The sequence below is a fragment of the Acomys russatus genome, chromosome 19 (genome assembly GCF_903995435.1).
Source record: "Acomys russatus chromosome 19, mAcoRus1.1, whole genome shotgun sequence".
In the NCBI taxonomy this organism is placed as follows: Eukaryota; Metazoa; Chordata; class Mammalia; order Rodentia; family Muridae; genus Acomys; species Acomys russatus.
Window position 1 is genome coordinate 25,738,822 of NC_067155.1, and position 20,219 is coordinate 25,759,040.

The 20,219-nt window shown below is 46.1% G+C and overlaps 1 protein-coding gene across 1 annotated transcript in view; it reads right to left on the reverse strand.

Annotated features, from left to right (window-relative positions):
- Uspl1 (ubiquitin specific peptidase like 1) overlaps positions 1 to 20,219 on the reverse strand; it is a 31,280-nt gene that overhangs the window by 7,299 nt on the left and 3,762 nt on the right. The window contains exons 3-7 of the mRNA XM_051162848.1: positions 19,427 to 19,555; positions 12,831 to 13,428; positions 8,523 to 8,636; positions 5,970 to 6,099; positions 2,951 to 3,076 (exon numbers count right to left, since the gene is read on the reverse strand). Coding sequence (XP_051018805.1) covers positions 2,951 to 3,076; positions 5,970 to 6,099; positions 8,523 to 8,636; positions 12,831 to 13,428; positions 19,427 to 19,555 — 1,097 coding nt within the window. The remainder of the gene's footprint in view (positions 1 to 2,950; positions 3,077 to 5,969; positions 6,100 to 8,522; positions 8,637 to 12,830; positions 13,429 to 19,426; positions 19,556 to 20,219) is intronic.

Sequence of the window (20,219 nt, forward strand, 5' to 3'; positions counted from 1 at the left end):
GGACACACACTGTGACACACTACAGCTTCCACAATGAGATGCTTTGTTTTGTTTGTTTTTTATTTTGGGGTTGGGAGATTGTGAGGCAGAGATGAGAGGATCGGGAGATGAGTTGGACTTGGGTGCATGATGTGAAATTCACAAAGGATCAATGAAAAGTTAAAAATGAAAAGAAAAAGAAACCACACAACTACAAACAGTGGCAAAATGTGTGTACTCCATTCCTTTCTGCTCCTGGGTCTCGAGGCTCTAGTATCCCTTACAAGGCTCCGTATTTTCCTCCCCTAAAAATGTCCCTCCTCCCTCCCCTCTCCTGTCCCATTCCCAGCTTCTCAGGCACAGAGCCCTGTTTTCTTTCAAAGCTTCCTTTCTTCCTAACCCAACTCTAAGGCAGCAGTCAGCCTGACAGAATGCTCAGATCTGAGGAAAGCCAGGTTCAGCCTTGCCTCCCCCACAGGAAACAGAATGGACCAACAGACCTGGAACCAGAGTCAACAGGGGCCGTGGAGCTAAGACTCATCCACATGCAGCCCAGCTAACCCCAAGCTCTGGAAGGATGCACCTCAGAAAAACCACGGAGAACATCCCACAGGGGACGAGCCATGCCTGCCCAGGGGTGGCCACATCTCATAGGAAGAGCTGGACCACAGACCTGATTCTCATCAAACCTTCTCTATAACTCAGATCTTAGACAATGCAGATTGAGCAATCCTAAGTCTGTACTATAGTAAGGGCAGGTTCAGGCAAAAAGAAGGTCTACAAACATTATTTTTAAGCCAATCTTCTTGTATCATCTCCAATCAGATAATAAGACATAAAAAATCTGAATCAAATCAGGTGCATTTTAAGTGATTAGAACTATGATTAAAGAAGTGTATCTTCAGAAAACCCAACTGTCCCACAGAGGAACACAACTGTCCTCTGGAGATAATCCAAGAGGCTTTAAGGTACTTCCTACCAAGCCATAAAGACTTCAATTGAGAAACACTCTTAGGCCACGTGCGGCTGTGGTAATAATCCCAGAATTCTGGAGGCCAAGAGGGGCAGCTCTTGAGTGTGAGGCCAACCTAAGCTACACACACAATTTCAGGTCAGTCAAAGCTAAGCAAAACCCTGCCTCACCAGCCAAGGCTGCATAGAGACCCCATACCCTGTACACCGCTAACAAAACCCACCAGCAGGATGTTAATGCCTAGGAGGATAGCAAGCGCCCACCATCTCAGCCCTCCAGAGCCTGAGACCAAAACACTCTAGCTCCAAGGCTAGCCTGGACTTTACAATTAGACTATCTTGGAACACAACAAAAAACAGACAACAGAAAAGCGAAACAAAGAAGCAGAACAATAAAAGCTGCTAAAACTGAAGCTAAAACGCCAGCCTGGAGCACGTATGAGCAGGAGTGTAGGGCTCCTGAGCCTGTGGGTCACCATACTAGGAGTACAATCACCGAACAGCTCCTTACAGAGACGCAGTGGGCAGCAAGCAGGAGGCATGATTTAGGCATGATTCACCACTGCATTTTCCCATGGGGTATGTATTATACATGTGATGTGAGTGATCTGAGACATGGCCCCGGGAGAACTCACAACAATGTGAGATCTTAGAATGATGTATGATTGAAGTAAGGTCTCATGATCTATCTATCTATCTATCTATCTACCTACCTATCTATCTATCTATCTATCTATCTATCTACCCATCCTGGCTGATGTACAACTCACTATGTAGACCAAACTAGTCTTTTTGTTTTGTTTTGTTTTTGTTTTTTGAGACAGGGTTTCTCTGTGTAGCCTTGGCCATCCTGGACTCACTTTGTAGACCAGGCTGGCCTCGAACTCACAGCGATCCGCCTGCCTCTGCCTCCCGAGTGCTGGGATTAAAGGCGTGCGCCACCACGCCCGGCTCGACCAAACTAGTCTTGAACTCACAAGATCAGCTTGCTTCAGCCTCCCAGTGCTGGGATAAAAGGCACACATCCAGCCGATGAAATTTCTCTGACATTATCCCTAAAGTCCGTATTAAATTTGTTCCTAAATTGTACTAAATACCAGCAAGTCAAGTTGTACTAACTTCAGAATAAAAATCGTCTTATAAAAGTACTTTGTCATTTAAAGCTTAAGTATAATTTTACTTAAATTCAGTTTAGTTTTAAAGATAGCAAATGTCCAAATTATAAATATGGTTTATTAACTAAACTACTCTGATGGAATTTAAAGCACAGTTTCATTCAATGGAAACATCTGCTGATTAATCAGAGCACACATCTTTTATGTAAGCAAAAGCAACAGATTTATATAATTAAAAAGTGTATGTTGCAGGCTGGAGAGATGGCTCAGGGATTAAGAGCACTGACTGCTCTTCCAGAGGTCCTGAGTTCAATTTCCAGCACCCACATGGTGGCTCACAACCATCTATAATGTGATCTGATGCCCTCTTCTGGCAGCAGGTGTATATGCAGACAGAGCATTGTAGTCATAATAATAAATAAATAAACCTTTTTTAAAAAACTATGTTGTAATGTGGTCACCCAAGCTTGAGGGAGAGCAGAGTTATCAGCTGTTTAGGCATCCCATAAGCCTGTGCAGGACCTGGGCAGCTGAGCCAGGCTCCAGACCTGCGGTGAGGCAGCTCTCAGGGCAGCCTCCGCCTTCCCATTCTGCCTCACAGGCGGTCACAAGCACCAGGTCAAAGGGAGGCAGCAGCCACTATTTCCAACACATGAAAACACGTAAATGCATCTTCATCATATCCTAGAAACTACAGGTAAACTTAAAACTCGCCTTTCCACGCAGGTGGGGCTGGAGAGATGGCTCAGTGGTCAAGAGCACTGGCTGCTCTTCCAGAGTACCTGAGTTCAATTCCCAGCACCCACATAGCGGCTCCAGTTCCAGGGGATTTGACACTCTCACACTTATGCATATAAAATAAAAATTAAAAAAAAAAAACTCACCTTTCCAACACCATTTTTCTTATTTGTGATTTACTGTTGCAGCTGTTACATGGACCAAAATGGGCAGCATTGAGCGGGTGCCACTCAGGAACAACATTTGTAAAGGTGACCAGATTCTTGTGGCACCTGCAAAAACAAGCGCACCTTGAATCCATCTGCTAAATTCAACCGTATTAATTTAACACATTCTCCTGCTCGCTCACACTTTGCTTCCCAATCACACATTAGTGCAGAAATTCCCTCCGCAGCAAGGCTGGAGAAGCTGTGGGGAGTCCACGCTTCCCACCACGCACCCTGACATTCTAGAGAATGCTCCTGCGGCCCTACTGTGCACACTGGATGCTTAGGGTCACTTCTGGTCTCTAATGACCGCATTCCAGGATCACCCAGCGAGGAAGGCAGAGGCTCTGGGTGAGAACCGCTGCTCAGGGTGTGCAGTGCAAGCTGGCTAACCGTCACCGACAGCACAGACGGTGCTGTTTTCAAATATATTGCAGAGCACTTCTGCTCTACACGGGCTATTCAAGTACAGAATTCACTTTAGTCTGACCACCTGACAGCAACAGTCAAGATGATCTTCAATGGTGTATACTAAGTCTTAGCTGCATCAACTTTAATAAAAATACTTTAATTAAAACAACCATCGCTGGGTGTGGTGATGCATACCTTTACTCCCAGTACTTGGGAGGCAGAGGCAGGCAGAACTCTGTGAGTTTTGAGGGCAGCCTGATCTACAAAACAACTCCAGGACAGCCAAGGCTAACACAGAGCAACCCTGTCTTGAAAAAAAAAAGAAAAAGAAAAAGAAAAAGAAAACTAGCATACTGCCAAAGAAACAAAGAAACACAAGCTTTTCCCTTCTAAATAACAAACAGCATTGGCATATGGCACATGAGCGAAGAAAGCACTGGCAGCTAACAAGTGACCAGTCTGCTGAAGAGCTAACAGATAGGTCTCAGTAAATGCTTGGACTGTGTTCCACAGGCATCGTTCTGTAAGATACCGTGGCGGGGGCGCATGAATGTGAACCCAGCAATAGGAGAGGCAGGCAGCTCTCTGTGAGTTCGAGGCCAGCCTGGTCTACAAAGTGAGCCCAGGACAGCCACAGCTACATAGCCCTATCTTCAAAAACCAAAGAAAAAAGATGCTATCAAGTAAAGACTTCTGGTTTTCAACAGCAATAAGGACGTCTCTAGGTTAACATTATGCTCCACATGCTGGCTGACTTCTGAGCGCTAAGTATGTACGAGGCAGAGCTTGGCAGTGCCCTGGCAAACAACTCTCTAGTGGCAGGTGCTCCGGCCTTTGTACTGATGACAACAAGAGGCAGACAAACTGGGGGGTCTGAATCAAGATCACCAGCCGCTACAGGCCAGGGCCTTTATCCTCTCTGGAAAATAACTACTGAATCAAATGTAAGTCCTGACACTGGCAGGAGAACCAGAGACACTAAGATAAGAGTACTTGCTGGAGAGCTTCCATCGGACCCCGGTGGACAGTGATTAAATGCCACCATACTGTAGCTTTAGCCCCATAATTTGTTTTATTTTTAGAATGAAAGATTAAAGAAATAAAAACAAGATGCAAACTAAAATGGCTGGTGCCCCCCCTCCACTGGTCTGCACTCTGTGCAAAGGCTGCTTGAGCCCACTCAACACCTATGTACAAAGCTGCCAACTGTCAATCACCAGCCCTCTCCAAGGAGTCTACAACTACCATCCTGAGCAGCTAGCCATCTGTACTGGCCACAGCAGTCACTCCCAGTGGCTAGGTGAGCTCCTGGGACATAGCACACTCAATGAGGAGCTGTAAAACTGCTAGCCTGCGCATTCTAGAAAAGCTGTAATTGCACCCTGTTTGCTATCACCAAAGCACAGGTAGTGATTAGAGAGTTTAGCACAGTGAGTGAGGGAGTCTCGGAGGAAAGCCAGGCACGCCAGAGTCCCCTGATCTGCTACTGTCAAGTAGGTTACTCCCTGAGTGCTCCTGAGGAGGAAAGCAGACCACCATATAGACCAATAGGGCCTGGGAACGGCATCCTCACTTGCTTATACGACCATTTCAAGTCGCAGTGTGAGCTCTCGTCCCACCCGAGCAGTTCACAGCAGACTCTGCTGCCTTCGTCCCTACAACATTCTCCCAGACTCAACCTCTGAGCACGGCGTCCTGCGGAGACGATGGCTACCTGTGCATCACCTTCCTCAACACACCCTCTAACTTTTGAGGCTGCTGGTAGGTACGCTGCAGTGGGAAAGACTGATTTGCACTGTAATACTCCAAGGAATGACTGTTGGGGCAGGCCATCTTTTCTAACTGTGGGCAGGAGCTTCTCGGCAGAGGGCATGGCAGACATGTACCCAGTCTCTGACGGATAGCTCCCCTCAACAGGAAGCAGAGTTGACTGTGCTCAGGGCCCCCATATACCAAGAGCAGCTCCAGACAGCGGCCTAGAGCGAACAAACAGAAGCCTGGTCTCCAGAAGGCAGACAAAACATAACCAAGGACGTCAGAGCAGAGGCCCAGCAAGGAATCTTCCAGAGAGTGAGGGGGCTACTCTCATCTGCTCCTCGCTCGCCACTAAGACTTTTAGCCATGTTTCAAGCCATAGGTTTTGTTGAGCTAATTTATACAGCAAGCTGACTATGGCCGCCTGTGAGGCAAACTGTCCTCTGACTTCAGCTGTGGAAGCCAGCTGTGACCCATGCCTCTATCCTTAGAACTCAGAAGTGTGAGGCAAGAAGGTGCCAAAGCTGAGGTCAGGCTGACCTGCTTGGCAAGACCCTATTTAGAAAAAGAAAGAAAGAAAGGAAAAACAAAAAACAAAACGTGCCGGGGCCCAAGCAGTGGTGATGCATGCTCCCGCATCCTGAGGCACCCTGACCAGCCTGGGCTACGCAGCAAGTTCGGCCTGTCCTGTCTCCAAGGGGGCTTAGGGCATGACAGGTGCAAAACGTGTCACTTAAACCACACTGCCAAGAACCATTACAGCAGGTGAATCCATCAAAAACACAAAACTGACCTGTTTTGATACTGGTGCCCACAATGGGAACATTTAAAATTCCAAGAAAAGGAATATGTAAAGAGCTTTTCAACAAGAGGCTGTAGCTTCAGCAGCTTGGGAAGTGCGTACACAGGACTTTCCATCTCGCCTGTAATAGAAGGAAAGGGTAAGTCAGAACCCGCAGCAGTGGACGGACAAGCTTCCTCTTGGTGACACGGCCCTGCGGCTTCCTCCCCACACCCCCTTTCATTGGACAGGATCTCCCTATGCAGTTCTGCCTGTCCTGGAACTCGCTCTGTAGACCAGGCTAGCCTTGAACTCACAGAGATCTGCCTGCATCTGCCTCCCAAATTCTGGATTAAAGGCGTAGGCCATCACACCCAGCCATTGCTGTTTTCACAAGTCAGAACAATCTTTCTTATAAAGAAAGATAAAAATCAGCCTCCAGGAAAGACAACTGCATGAGTTGTGGATATTTAAGCACACATTTGTGATTAAGTTACCAGACTTTAAATTCTAATCCCACCTGTAACAAAATATTAACTAAGAAGGCAAACAATTTACAGTTCACTGTAACACATAACATTTTCAGATCCAATATATATTTGACATTTATATATAGGGTAAGTATATAGTATATCTACATATATAATTTTATTTTTATCTTGAGGCAGGGTCTCACTGTATCACCCTGTCTGTCCTGAACTCACTCTGTAGACCAAGCTGGTCTCAAACTTAAAAATGTGGAGAAATATTTGATGTTAACCTCTGTCCTTTAGGTTTGTGTGCATGGGCATGCACACGCAAGTGTATACATGTACACACAAAGAGCTAATACAAATATGAAAGAGTAATAAAAGAAATTCCTCTCAAAAACGTAGCAGATAGTGTGTGGTGATGCATATTTTAAGCCCAGCTACTTCAGAGGCCCAGGCAAAAGACTCATGAGTTCAAAGAAAAGCCTGGGCAATCAGCAGGACCCACCAACCTCAATAAACACAGCAGCACTCTCCTCTTTCCACACTATAAACTCTGGAGAGACCTGGACAGAGACTTTAGTTCTCACCTCACTTTGCTCCCATAAGCCAGACATCAGTTCAGTGGACAGAGCAAGCCCGTACACACACAAACGCACGCACGGACACAGGCAACTGTGCGTGCGCTTCTCTGCACATGAGAGAGAGATCCTGGGCTGCAGAATGAAGATCTCCTGAAGAAACACGTGTGCCCCCTTGTTGCTATTACAACACTGAAGGGCTCTCCAGGAACTAGAAATTCCCTCCCGATTTTTTTTTTTAATTTATTCATATTACATCTCGATTGTTAGCCCTTCCCCTGTTTCCTCCCATTCTTCCCTCCCTCCCATTTCTCCCCTTCTCCCCTCCCCTATGTCTGTGACTGAGGGAGACCTCCTCCCCCTATATATGCTCTCAGAATATCAAGTCTCTTCTTGGTAACTAGCTATCCTTCCTCTGAGTGCCACCAGGTCTCCCCATCAGGGGGACATGGTCAGAAAAGGGGCACCAGAGTTCGTGTGAGAGTCAAATCTCACTCTCCGCTCAACGGTGGAGAGTATCATGTTCGTCGGCTAGGTCTTGGTAGGGGTTCGAAGCTTACTGCTTATATTCTCCTTGGCTGGTGCCTTAGTTTGAGGAGGACCCCAGGATCCAGATCTGCCTGTCATAAAGTTCTTCTTGTAGGTTTCCAGGACCCTGTGGGTACTACTATTTCCTCTTTCTTCCATGCTACTCTTGCCTAAAGTCTCAATCGGATATCCTCTCCCCTGACCCACTTTCTTGGTAAGTAAAGATTTTCATGGTACGTATCCCTTGTTTTGATATAAGTGAGTATATACCGTTTGTCTCTTTTTGCTTCTGGGTGAACTCACTCATTATGATAATTTCTAGATCAATCCATTTGTCCACAAATTTCCCTCCCGATTCTTGTGCTGGGGGAGGGAAAGGCTGACACTCTGGTCTTGACACACACAAGCTGGTCTCCCAGGAAGAGACTGCACAACATCTGACAACCTGCTAGCCCACCCTTTGAGAGAAGCCCAAGCCCAAACAAGGATGGACAAGTGACAGGTGGGGACCCTTCTGTCTAATAAAACTTGAAAGTGGACATGCTGAACAAACCCCTCTCCTCGACTTTTCCCTATTTTCCCATGTAAACGGCTGGTGGCTGAGCCTAGCCTGCTGGGGCTCCCAGGCCCTGGGCTTGGACCCTAACAACTGGTAACATACACCTGACATCCTAATGGATCCCTGGCTGGAACTGCACCACAGCTTAGTCTTGTGAAGGAGGAGCTCTGGTTTCAAAGTTCAGAATTTTCACTTGGCTTTGAGAACTCAAGTGAACTGCAGCACACATATGTACATAGAAAGAGAGCACCGGCGCGCATGTGCACACAGAACAGACGTGGATAGCAATGACTTAACTGGTGGTAGATTCCTAAGGAAACGACCCAGATTCTCCCGCAAAACACTAGATCCCAAGTACTGACACAATGCATTTCCTTATATGGTACCCGTTCCTACAGAGGATCAGTCAAGCTGCACACCTACTTACCTAATGTACATCTAAGCATGGGCTGAAGTTTAGTAAAAATTTCACCTCTCACTTTACTCAGACAGGTGTCTATCTCTGTAAATATTTCTGAAGTCAGTTTTTTACAATCTTCACCTAAAGAAAAAGAAAAATAGAACATTATCATTTCTCATCAATGCATCTTTCCAGAAAAAAAAAAAAACCTGAAACAGTAATAAGAATGAAACTCGTTTTGTGAGGCCCCAGAGGGACCCCTATTCAAGACCACTAAGGAACACTGAGGCCCCAAAAGACTTGATCTAGGAGCCAAGCCAACTGCACAAGAGGCTTCAGGTTCTTGTTAGGAATGAGCCTAAGTCCCCATTCCTCAAGTGAGCTCAGCAGTCACTGAACATACCACAGCCAATCAGGGCAGTCAATCAGGGATGGCCTGGTCATCTGGCCAGAGAAGATAAGCTTGCTTAAGGCTGGCTTACTGCTGGTCTGATTGCTTAAGGAAGATTTACTGCTGGTCTGGAAATCTCCTGCCTTATGGTTAACTCATGACCGATGACCATCCATGTCCACTCAGCTGGCCCGTGCTGTCTAGTTTGAATGCTGCAATCATGTTAAAGATTGTCTAACCCCTTGAAATGCTGAGATGTCTTTAAAAAGAACCCATGAGCTCATCTCAGGGTCACCATTGTGCCTAAGTGGTAACCCCGGCATGCTAGATTTCTGCAGAATAAATGCTCTTTGTTGCTTGCATATTATTTGAGACTGGGGTCTTTCCTTTAGCATGTCAGGACCCTAAAAGTTTTACTGAAACAAAGAGCAAAACACTCTTCATACCCTGCCTCTCCTGTGACACGCCACACATTCTGTTGACACCTGTCATGGGCAGAGTACCATTTGCCCTTACTACCTGGATGAAATCCTGACTTAAGAGTAAAAACAACAGACATGGGAATAAACGCACATTAGAATGATGAGTGTTTGACATTCAGGCCTCACTTTGGAAATAATTCCTACAGCTTCGTCACACGCTGACTCATGAAAGAAAATACATTCTCAATGAAATGAACATTAGCCAAGACTTGTGCTATTTGTTTCTGGAAAGTTGAGGGGGGAAAAACAAAGGAAGGAAAGAAAATATGCACTAATACAGAATGAAGCCCCTACACAGTTAGCAAGATTAGAAAAGCTCTGATTATTCTGTAGATGGCTATATAAACTAAATATACTCTTCTTAGATCACCAGTGAAGTGTCGCCTGCCCAGAACAAGGTTCAGGAATTATAAAAACAGCAGGTATGCTAAAGGCAGCAGTGCTGTGGAATACTCATGGGGGAAAAAAAAAACTGACTGATTCGTGGGGCGGGGGGAAAAAAAGCTCTCAAACTCAAACTGAAACAAGAAGTCTTACTTGCCAGGTGTGGTGGCGCACGCCTTTAATCCCAGCACTCAGGAAGCAGAAGCAGGCAAATCACTGTGAGTTTGAGGCTAGCCTGGTCTACAAAATGAGTCCAGGACATCCAGGGCTACACAGAGTAACCCTGTCTTGAAAAACAAACAAACAAACAACAACAAAATACCAAAAAACAAAACAAAAACCAAAAAAAAAGTATCTGTATGTGTGCTCCTGACTGTATATAGGTCCATCACCCTGGAGACCAGAAGAGGGTGCTAGCTGCCCTGGCACTGGAATTACAGGCAGACCAGAGCCACCCTGTGAGTGCCAGGAACTGAACCGTGCAACAGCAGCCAATGCTTACTGTTGTGCCTCAAGAAGCTATTTTAACAGTTATTTTTAAACCCTACTCAGCAAGAACCATAGTAATGCACATTCACTACCCACTAGGATACTAATGTGCAAGGTATTCAAAGCTACATGGCTGTGGCCACGATGTGAACTCATGGCGAGCGCAACACCCACACAGATGACCTCACAACCATTACACTGTTAGTGCACTAACAACGAGACACCAACATGCTCAGGAAGGATATCGCCTGCAATGATGTCAAGTCTGTCAGAAGGACAAACAAACAAAAACTATGTGAAAGCAAAGTCAGGTGCAAACACACAGAGAGACTTCAAGAGCCATCATCTAACTGTGGGAACAGGGAGAGACCAAATGATCACAGAAACTGAAAAGGAACACAGATACACAATGCTGGTATATGACAAAAGTGTCTGAAAATGAAGAGAAGATGGATGGCCTCATGCTGTACACAGTTATGAATTTCAATTATCAGGGGCTGGCAAGCTGACTTAGCAGAGGAAGGCGCTTGCTGCAAGGCTGACAGCCTTGCAATTCTTAGATTACAAGGGGAATGGAGAGATCACCTTCTGCAAGTTACTCTCTGGACTCCACACACAAGCATGCATACACACACAAACAAATATAACAGTTAAAATGTATAAAAGAATCCAATGCTAGAAAGTCAACTATGACTTCTCCAAGAACACAGTCAATAAAGGAGTTTCTAAATGAAGAAAATGAAAACTGCTCTTAAAATACACAAACATGGGCTGGAGAGGTGGCTTAGAGCACTGGCTGCTCTTCCCGAGGTCCTGAGTTCAATTCCCAGCACCTACACAGCGGCTCACAACCATCTATAATGAGATCTGGTGCCCTCTTCTGGTGTGCAGGCACACATGCAGGCAGGGCACTGTGTACATAATAAATAAACACATCTTTCTTAAGGCCACAAGCATTACTAGAGTCTGAAGAAAAGATAAGCAGTTCTTGTGAATCAAGACGTCTTTTAAGTAGAAAGGGTCCGCACAACGCTCAGAGGACAGAGGCCCGTGCTGTTAACCCTGAACACCTGAGCTTGCCCTCCGGCCCCACAGGGAGGAGAAAACAGACTCTTTACAACCCTCCCCCCCCCAATTAATAAATAAGGCAGTGAGTGTAGTAAAAATATTTGTTAAGTAAAATTACAAGCTACAAGCTGAGAGAAGAAGCAGCACTATGTATCTGACATAAAATAGCAACAAAAATACAAGAAAATGCATCCAAATAAGAACATGATCAATAGAACAAACAGAGGGAGAGGGAATGAAAAGAAAATATCTGTCAATACCTACAAAGAGGCAACAGATCATCTCTTCCAATTTGGAGAGAGCAAAGCAAGTGTGAAGACCCGTTTTGTGCACTTGAACAGCAGGACTGTGGCAACATCCCAGGAAATCAATGGCCTGGGAAGGTTCCCTATCCTCTGCGGAGTAGTACTGACCCAGGCCTGTAGGTGCAGGTGCGACACACAACTGGCCTCCACACTAGCAGGTCCCTACATGCCATTCCCAACCAACCACAGGCTGGAAAATAGCGTGTGTGCTAACCAAGCAGAGCTCCTTGCCAGTGCTGCCTACACGCTATCATCACTATTGGCACGGACATGAGGATACGGAACCTAGAGATGCTTAGGGTGGAGCTCTAGCTTAGCACATGCAAAGCCCTGGGACTGACCTCAGCATCACACAGTAAGATAAAGTTACATGTGACTTCAACATGGGCAACAGGCCTACACACACCAACCCTGAGCTTATTAAAGTATAAGCATACGGGACTGTGTGCACTGGCATCCAAGCATTATGCTGTTTCTTGAGGACATAGCTGCAGGACGTTCTAGAGCCAAGCTTCCACCGACACTTAGGGAAGACTTTACTGATGTGTTCCTACTATTATTACTTCCGTCCATCCCTCCCCCCACCCATCCACGCATGTGTGCTTGGGGTGGGCTGGATGCGGACACCATGCTGTCATCAGGGGTCTGTCTTCTCCTTCCACCACACGGGCTCTGGGGATTGAGACCAGACCATCAAGGCTGGTGGCAAGTCTCACTAGCCTGAGGGTGTTTTAGTTCTTGGGTTGGAAGTCAAGGCTCCTTAGTGGCCTGTTCTGGATAAATCACAACAGGGTGCAGTGGCACACACCTGAGGCTAAGGCAGGGTGAGTGCAGTACCAGGCTTGGAAGACAGAGACACTGTCTCAAAATGAAAACACAGACCACATGTATAAATGTATGTATGTGCATGCACACACAGACATACAGACACCTTTTAGGTCACCTGCATGTCCCTGGGTGTCAAGGGCAGGTGCTGGGGTCACAGATGACTCTTACTATTATTTCATTCAAGTTGTTTTGCATATCAGCCTGATGGCTTCTATGATGACCGCTCAACCTGATGAGCTAAGACACACGGTTGTCCCTTTCTCCTTCACTGGCAGTCACGGGCTGTAACTGGCACTAACCCTAGGTCTCCAGACAACAGTGACCACCCACGGCATCCTTTTCACATGCTGAAAGGAGGCTGAACCGGGAGAAGGGAAGTCACACAGACCTGTGAGGCCGTGCCGCTGATGGGTGTGCAGAAGCCTCTCTGCGTGCTGGTACGCTTCCAATAGCCTCGCAAACACGCACTCCTCTCTGGAGCAGGCCTCCACCACGGTGTTCTTCAGCACCTCCAAGTGCACCAGGACGGAGAGGATGCAGTCTAGCCAGCAGAGCGCCTGTGTGTTCCTCCACTGCACACAGGCAGTCTGGCAAGGTGGCAAACACCTGCTCTGGGATGGTGTCTCCAGCACACGTCTTTCATCCTGGGGAAGCACGGCAGAGACGCTGACTGGAGCAGGATTCTCAGCAGCAGCTGAGTCCATGTCATCAGCTTCCACAGTCTTCCTCGGCTCCACAGGAGCAGCCGTCCTGCCTGGACTCTGGTGCCCAGGGCTAACTGGTACGTTTGATGAGGTGCCACCACACACTTCTCCATTATAGTTGACACCGTGGCTTCTAGTCCTTTTAGACTGTACTGGGACAGGTGAATTCTTACAGCTGGTTTCCAATCTCTTTCTTTTTTGAGGCTTATTTGAAATGTGACAAGCTTCCAAATCAGGAGAAATTAGATTAATAAGTGATTCAGAGCCCAAAGGATAAATGCACTAGAAAGAAAAAATAAATCTTGTTACAAAAAGCAAACCCCCCAACAACCTCGATAATTCAGATCAGCTCATGTTCTACCTTATTATATTCCATGGCAGCAAGTATCTCTACCAACCTAAATTTGAAAGAACAAGACAACACTAACGAAAGTTTATCCTCCCCAAAGAGTATTTTCTCTAGTTAATTTGTATCACCAAATCATGCAAGTGGGGTGCGGTAGTGCACGCCTTTAATCTCAGCGCTCGGGAGGCAGAGGACAGTGGATCGCTGTGAGTTCGAGGCCAGCCTGGTCTACAAAGTAAGTCCAGGACAGCCAAGGCTACACAGAGAAACCCTGTCTCGAAAACTTTCAACAATGTAAAGAAAGATTATGAATGCATTTAGGAGAGAGAAGCAAATTAACAGCATTAAAAACTGGGGAATTATTTTTAAATAAAAAACTTACTGAGTACTTTCTTTGTTCTGAGATCTGTTTTTACTATCCCTATTTACGTATATGTATATGAGCGAATGTGGTGTATGCAGGTGCCCAGAGGCCAGAGGAGGGCGTCAGAGCCCTAGCAGGTCACAGTCACAGGCACTTGTAAATTGCCTGGTGGGGGTGCTGGGATTGAACTCAGGTCTTCTGCAAGACAGTACCCGCTCTTAGACTGAGCCACCACTCCAGTCCCTATATCCTGCATTTGAAAGAAGTTCAAGGACTTGCATACTAAATGCTGTTTAAAACACGCCTTCTGTACCTGAGGTCAGCAGTACCTGGCCCTAACCCTCACCGTCCCAGAGTTGCCTGGGAATGACAGCAGTACTGAGCCTACAATCCTAGCACTTCAAAGGCTAAAGTGGGATTGTAAATGTAGGTCGGTGTGGACTATATATGGCCAGTCTCAAAAATGAAAGCCAAACCTATCTCAAAAGATAAGCAAGCAAACCAAAGGCAAAGCACTGTGTATAGTTACACATTCCAGTGTTCTCTATCACTTACAAAGGTGTGAGAGTCAATACATCTACGTCTAACAGCCAAAGCCTCCTTCCTGAGGGCTGGAATCCAAGGGTGGCCGTCACTCCGCCTAGAAAGCTCCCATGCCCACCCCTTTGACTTAACTGGCACTGTGTGTGTCCCATCCCTCTAAGTGTGGTGTCAAAGTGCCTAGGATCAGTGGTTCTCAACCTGTGGGTCACAGGCCCTTTAGGGTTGTCAAACAACCCTTTTACAGGGGTCACCTAAGACCACCAGAAAACACATATTTACATTACAGTTATGTATATAAATTACAGTTATAAAGCAGCAACAAAAATAGCTGTGGTTGGGGGTCAGTACAACAGGAGGAACTGCAGTGAAGGGTCGCGGCGTCCCCTGGGCACTGTCTGCTCCAGGGCAGCCTTAGCCACTCACCCTGCCCCGCTGACAGGATCAACAAGCAGATATTTTTCCCAATTGAAAGAAAGAAAGGAAGAAACCTCTTCCTTCTCTCACTGCGCTCAAGTTCCCTTCAATCACAACCCCGTTACCCAGACCGGGCGAAGCGAGTATTCAGCTGCCCTGAGGGACTTTCCATTTGACTTCCCAAATAACGTGGTTTCCTTCTTGGTTTTATTCCTCCCAAAATCTGATTCTTGACTCTTCCTAATGTCTCCAACCTCTTACTATTGGCTCCAGGCTCAGCCCTAGTCCTAGTGTAGCTCACCAGTCACATGCTTAGCTCGGTTAGCCACGTGTGGTACCCATGCCTACCAGGTCTTCATCTCCAATCTTAGTTCCCCAGCAGCTGTGGGATGTATAGCTCCAGCTGCTCAGTCCACCCGTCCAAGCCTGGCTTCAGTCTTCCCCCAAATTCGGCTTTTCCCTAGCAACTCAATTTGTCCAACTGATCAGGAGGAACACGTGGAAATCATCCTTGCTCCCGAAATCTCCAGCAAATCCTGTCAGCTTTACCTTCAAACAGTAGCTGGCCCTCTCTACCCATGGGCTCCACAGCTACGCAGTTGGGCCTATGTTGCTGTGTCTGTACTGAGCACATCCAGACGTACTTGTCAAATCCCTGAGTAATACAGCATTTTATAGAAGGGACTTGAGTGTCACTTGTTTAAGGAGAGGCAGTCTGCAGAGGGACTGTGTAATGGAATCCTCCATGGCCTGTCACCTCCGCTTCTACGCTCTCCCTGGAATACTGCAGCTGCCTCTGCACTAGGCAGAGGGAAAAACCAGCTTGTTTGCTTTCTGCACGGCTCTCAGAACCTTGAACATTTGTGGGCAGTCATTCCTGTAGACGTCAACTACACAGCCTATAATTTAGCTGGACACCACGTGTATTTGAAATGGACCCCAAGAAAGCGAACACCCTCCACAGCTAGCAACTCCAGACAACTGTACCTGAAGGATCTGAGAGAAGTCAGGGAAGTGTGCTCCTCATATACTCTAGTGAGCACAAGGGCACAGGCAGCACCATGTGGGGCTGGCTGTGGGCAAGCAGGAGTGCCCACTCCCACTTCTGTGGCACCTGGTCTTTATCCCTCCCCTTCCTGCAGGTTGGTGGATGAGCTTAGAGTGGCAACCGTCTAACCATCTGGTCTTTCTGGGGTGTCTTAAAGCTACCTAGGAGCACTACCCTAAGTCACCTAATGAGAGGTCAAAGGTGCTCATTATGAATGACAAGACAAGGCAGTCATTGAGGAAGCACAGCTGTTAACTCTGTGGCAGAGACTGCACACAGAGAGGGCGGGAGCCCTGCCATTACCTAGACTGTCACATGGAGGCACAGTGATACACAGACAGGAGACTGCTGTTTTAAGTGAAAAACCCAAACTTCTAGTTTACCAATAAAGACTCAAGAGCCAGATGCTGGGGTGAAAACCTGCTGAGAGGCAGAGAAAGCACCCAGCTGACCTTCCTACTCCACTCACGTCCAGATGGAAAAGGCGCAAAAGGTTCATTAGCTCAGCTGACAGCCCAGGAGGAAAAGGCCAAAAAAAACCCAAGGCCAAAGGCTTGCTAGCTCAAAGCTCAAAAAGTTCCCAAAGCCAAAGCCCAAGGATCTGAGGAGCTGAAGAGCTAAAGAGCTAAAAAGCCCTTCTACTTCTACACAGTCTTAAGCACCCTTCAACTCACAGTGCCTCCCGCTCTTTAATCCCTGTCAGCTGGCTTCTTGCTCCGCCTCTTGACCTAGGGTTAACTTTATTAAATCCTGTGTACAGGAAGCTCTTGGATTAAAAGGTGAGTGTTAGGGCCCAACCACGCCAAACAAAAGACAGGTTTACAGTTCACAATCTCAGGGATCACAATGGGGTCAAATAGCCTACAACAGGAGAGTGTGCCACTCCTCAGATAATCCCTGCCACCGCCTAAGCTCACCCAGGCTTGGTAGGAAGGGCGGGCTTTGCCCTCCTGCTGCAGTCACTGTGCTGCTGCTCTGTCTGCCCAAGCACAGGGCTAAGGCTTTCAATGTAGCAGCACAAACATGGCACAGCCTCAAGGCTCCCAGAGCCTCAGGTGGGCCTGCTTCTCCCCATGACCTGAAGATTCCCTCCTCCTGCTGCTCCCCTCCTCCTCTTAGGCTTTTGCTCAAATCTCACTTTCTTATTAAGGCATTCCTCCCACTACTCTATTCCAAATTTGAAGAGAGAGCAATAGCTCAGTGGTTACAGCACTCTTTTACAGAAAACCTGCCCGGAACTCCAGCTCCAGGGGATCTGATGCTCTGCTGGCTCAGCAGACAGGCACGCATATAGCACACATACGTACACTCTGGCACATACACATAAAGGATTTAGTTACTCAAAATCACAAACTCCTTCTTTCCTCACATTCCAATCTCCACTGCTGCCTTTCTTGCCCTAACTTTTTGTTGTTGTTAAGACAGGGTCCTGAGTGTCAGGCTGGCCTTGAACTGAGATCCTCCAGGCTCTTAGGATTATAGGAGCGTACCACTGTGAGAGACTTCAGAGTTCTACTTCGCATGCACCCTACCCCATCCCCCCACTTCTCCCCCTCCTTGTTTTTTGTCTTTCCTGTCTGTCTAGATCATCAACTTCTTTGGGACAGAAAATGTATTTGTCACTGTATCCCAGGACTGTAAGAGAATAGACCTACCTTAGCGACACATTTAACTGAATAGATGCAAAGAGAAGTCTTATAAATATGATAAGTGCCCCCTCCCCCTGCAATGTACCCAACACCAGTATCGATTATCAACCACGTGATTTACTCTACTGTTTTTCTAACTGGTTGGTCACCAGACAGCAAATGACAAAAGGACAGAATTCTGGGCAAACTTTAATCAGTACCTGGAAGGGAGAGCCAAAGCTATGCTGAGGTGATCTGGAATAGACAGGTCTGAAATCAGAAGCCCACATTCAGGGCTCTGCAGGTCTGTGCAAAGCCCTCTTTCTAGAACCCATGAGCCTGCTTAGGTAGTTTAAAACAGGGAGCATCTACTTAGCAAAATAACTATTTTGAGAATTAAACAAGCATCAACTGTTCATGCATGGGACCCCCAATCCCAAGGATCACAAACAGGAAGCCAGCATCGAAAGCACAGCCACCTGTGATTAGGTGTGGCCTGCACGCAGCACTGTGCTCGGTGTCCTCTACGGCACAGCCTCCAGAATCAACAGCAGCCTGGGAGCCCGACTGCACGGCCTCTCCATGTGGTCTGTTACCACTCAGCTTACTCTATAAATGTTTTATGGGACTGACACAGGCTAACCATTTTTATTTTAGATTTTATGCCTGTGTTTTGCCTGTATCTATGTACCTGCACCCAGGAACGGCATCACAGATGGTTGTGAGCCACCGTGTGAATGCTGGGAACAGAATCTGGATCCTCTGCAAAAGCATTAATCATTGAGCCCCCTTTCCAGCCCTCGGTTTTATTTTTTATTTGACAACATTTTAGGGATACGATGACAGCTTTATAGTGGCAAAAAATATGATGTATAAGGTTCCATATGTGAGGAAGAAAACAAAAACAAAACCAAAAATGGATCTGAAAGTGTTATCTTGGACATTTTGGAAGCTGTAGGTGGTTATTTCTTAAATGCCAAATTAATTTGCGTCTTTTTAACACCACAAACTTTTCATTGTAAAACAAAACCAAGCAGGATCATTTTAGTGCTAAAAATCTAATGACCATGAGCTTTCTCAATGTACACAGTGTAAACTGAGTGTGTGAGTATCTCACTGCTGCTCTCAGTGTACAAAGAGTAAAGTGAGTGTGTGTGAGCATCTCCTGCTCTCAGTGTACAGTGTAAACTGAGTGTGTGTGTGAGCGTCTCACTACTGCTCTCAGTGTACAGTGTAAACTGAGTGTGTGTGTGAGCATCTCACTGCTGCTCTCACTTAGACTGTGGACACTGAAGATACAAATTATGAAATATAATCCATTCCACACAAGAGCTGTGGATACAATGGATACAAACTGCAACTCATTATAAATGGCAAGCTCGTTTTGAGATAAAGTCTATTACACAGGCCAGGGTAGCTTCAAAACTGTGGCAGTTGCGCTCAGGCCCCCAAAAGCTGGGGTTGTGGGCATGCACCAGCACGCCTGGCCATCTTAAAGCTTTTAGTTATAGAAGAGGTAGCTCAGGGCATGTCCACTGTTTCTGATATAACCAACTACTGAATACCTTTCCAGGTGAAAATGGAGATTAATAACTACTATATGACCAGGTGTAGTGGTGCACACCTTCAACCCCAGCGCTCAGGAGAGGCAGGCAGACTTCTATGAGTTGAGGCCGGCTTGGTCTACACAGTGAGAACCTGTCCAGGATAGGGTGGAAGGAATAGCACACTATATGCTAGAGGCTTAATAAAGATCCCCATAAGGTTAGCAGTTGGAAAACAGTAATGTATTTAAAATTGTTTGTGGAGAGATTTGGAAACTCACACTGTCTATGCACTTAAAGTCTATGCTCAGAAACATACAAAATGAGTAACTTAAACAATGAAGAAAAAGCAGAAGGCTAAAACCTATAGAGTAAATAATATTAATACTTTACCTGAAGATCCTCACACAAAAAGATAGATTCTTGGAAGCTAATTCGGTAAGTTTTTAAGGCGTTTAGCTTGCCTTTTGCTCGACAAGCAGGACAAAGGCCATCTGTTGGAACTTTAGCTGAATCATAGTTCTAGAAGAGAAATAATGCAAATTAAGAGACATTCCTAAATTATATTAAGTTACAAAAGAGTTAAATGGATGGGTGACCAGAAAAAAAAATGCACAATTTTCCACTATAAGCATAAGGCACTATAAGCCAAGACTAAACACAGCAAACAAAAGAAATGAGGCAAGGCCCTTTGTTTTGGTTTGTCTGGTTTTTCCAGACAGGGTTTCTCTGTGAAGCCTTGGCTGTCCTGGACTCGCTTTGTAGACCAGGCTGGCCTCGAACTCACAGAGCTTTGCCTGCTGGGATTACAGGTATGAGCCACTGCGCCCAGCTCCTATCATGTCAGGTCTTAAACAGTTATTATCCAAACAAGACATTTATAGTTTTAAATATTAAACTTTGACTTAAAAATAGCATCGGTTTCAATCACAAAAGAAAAGGTAACACTAACTGCCAAGGGAAATGTACACAGTCCACACTAGCAAACCATACCATCTAGGCATTGTTTCTACTTTCACACGTCAACAACAGAGAGGTAAACAAAGTATAAAAATCTTTCGCCATTGCTGTAAGATTTCCGTGGAAGATAGAATTTTTTTAGGACTTCGTTTTAAAATTTTAAAATTTCATTTACAATTTAAAATTCAAATAAAAGAGGAAAAAAACCAATTTTGCACTGAGGCCA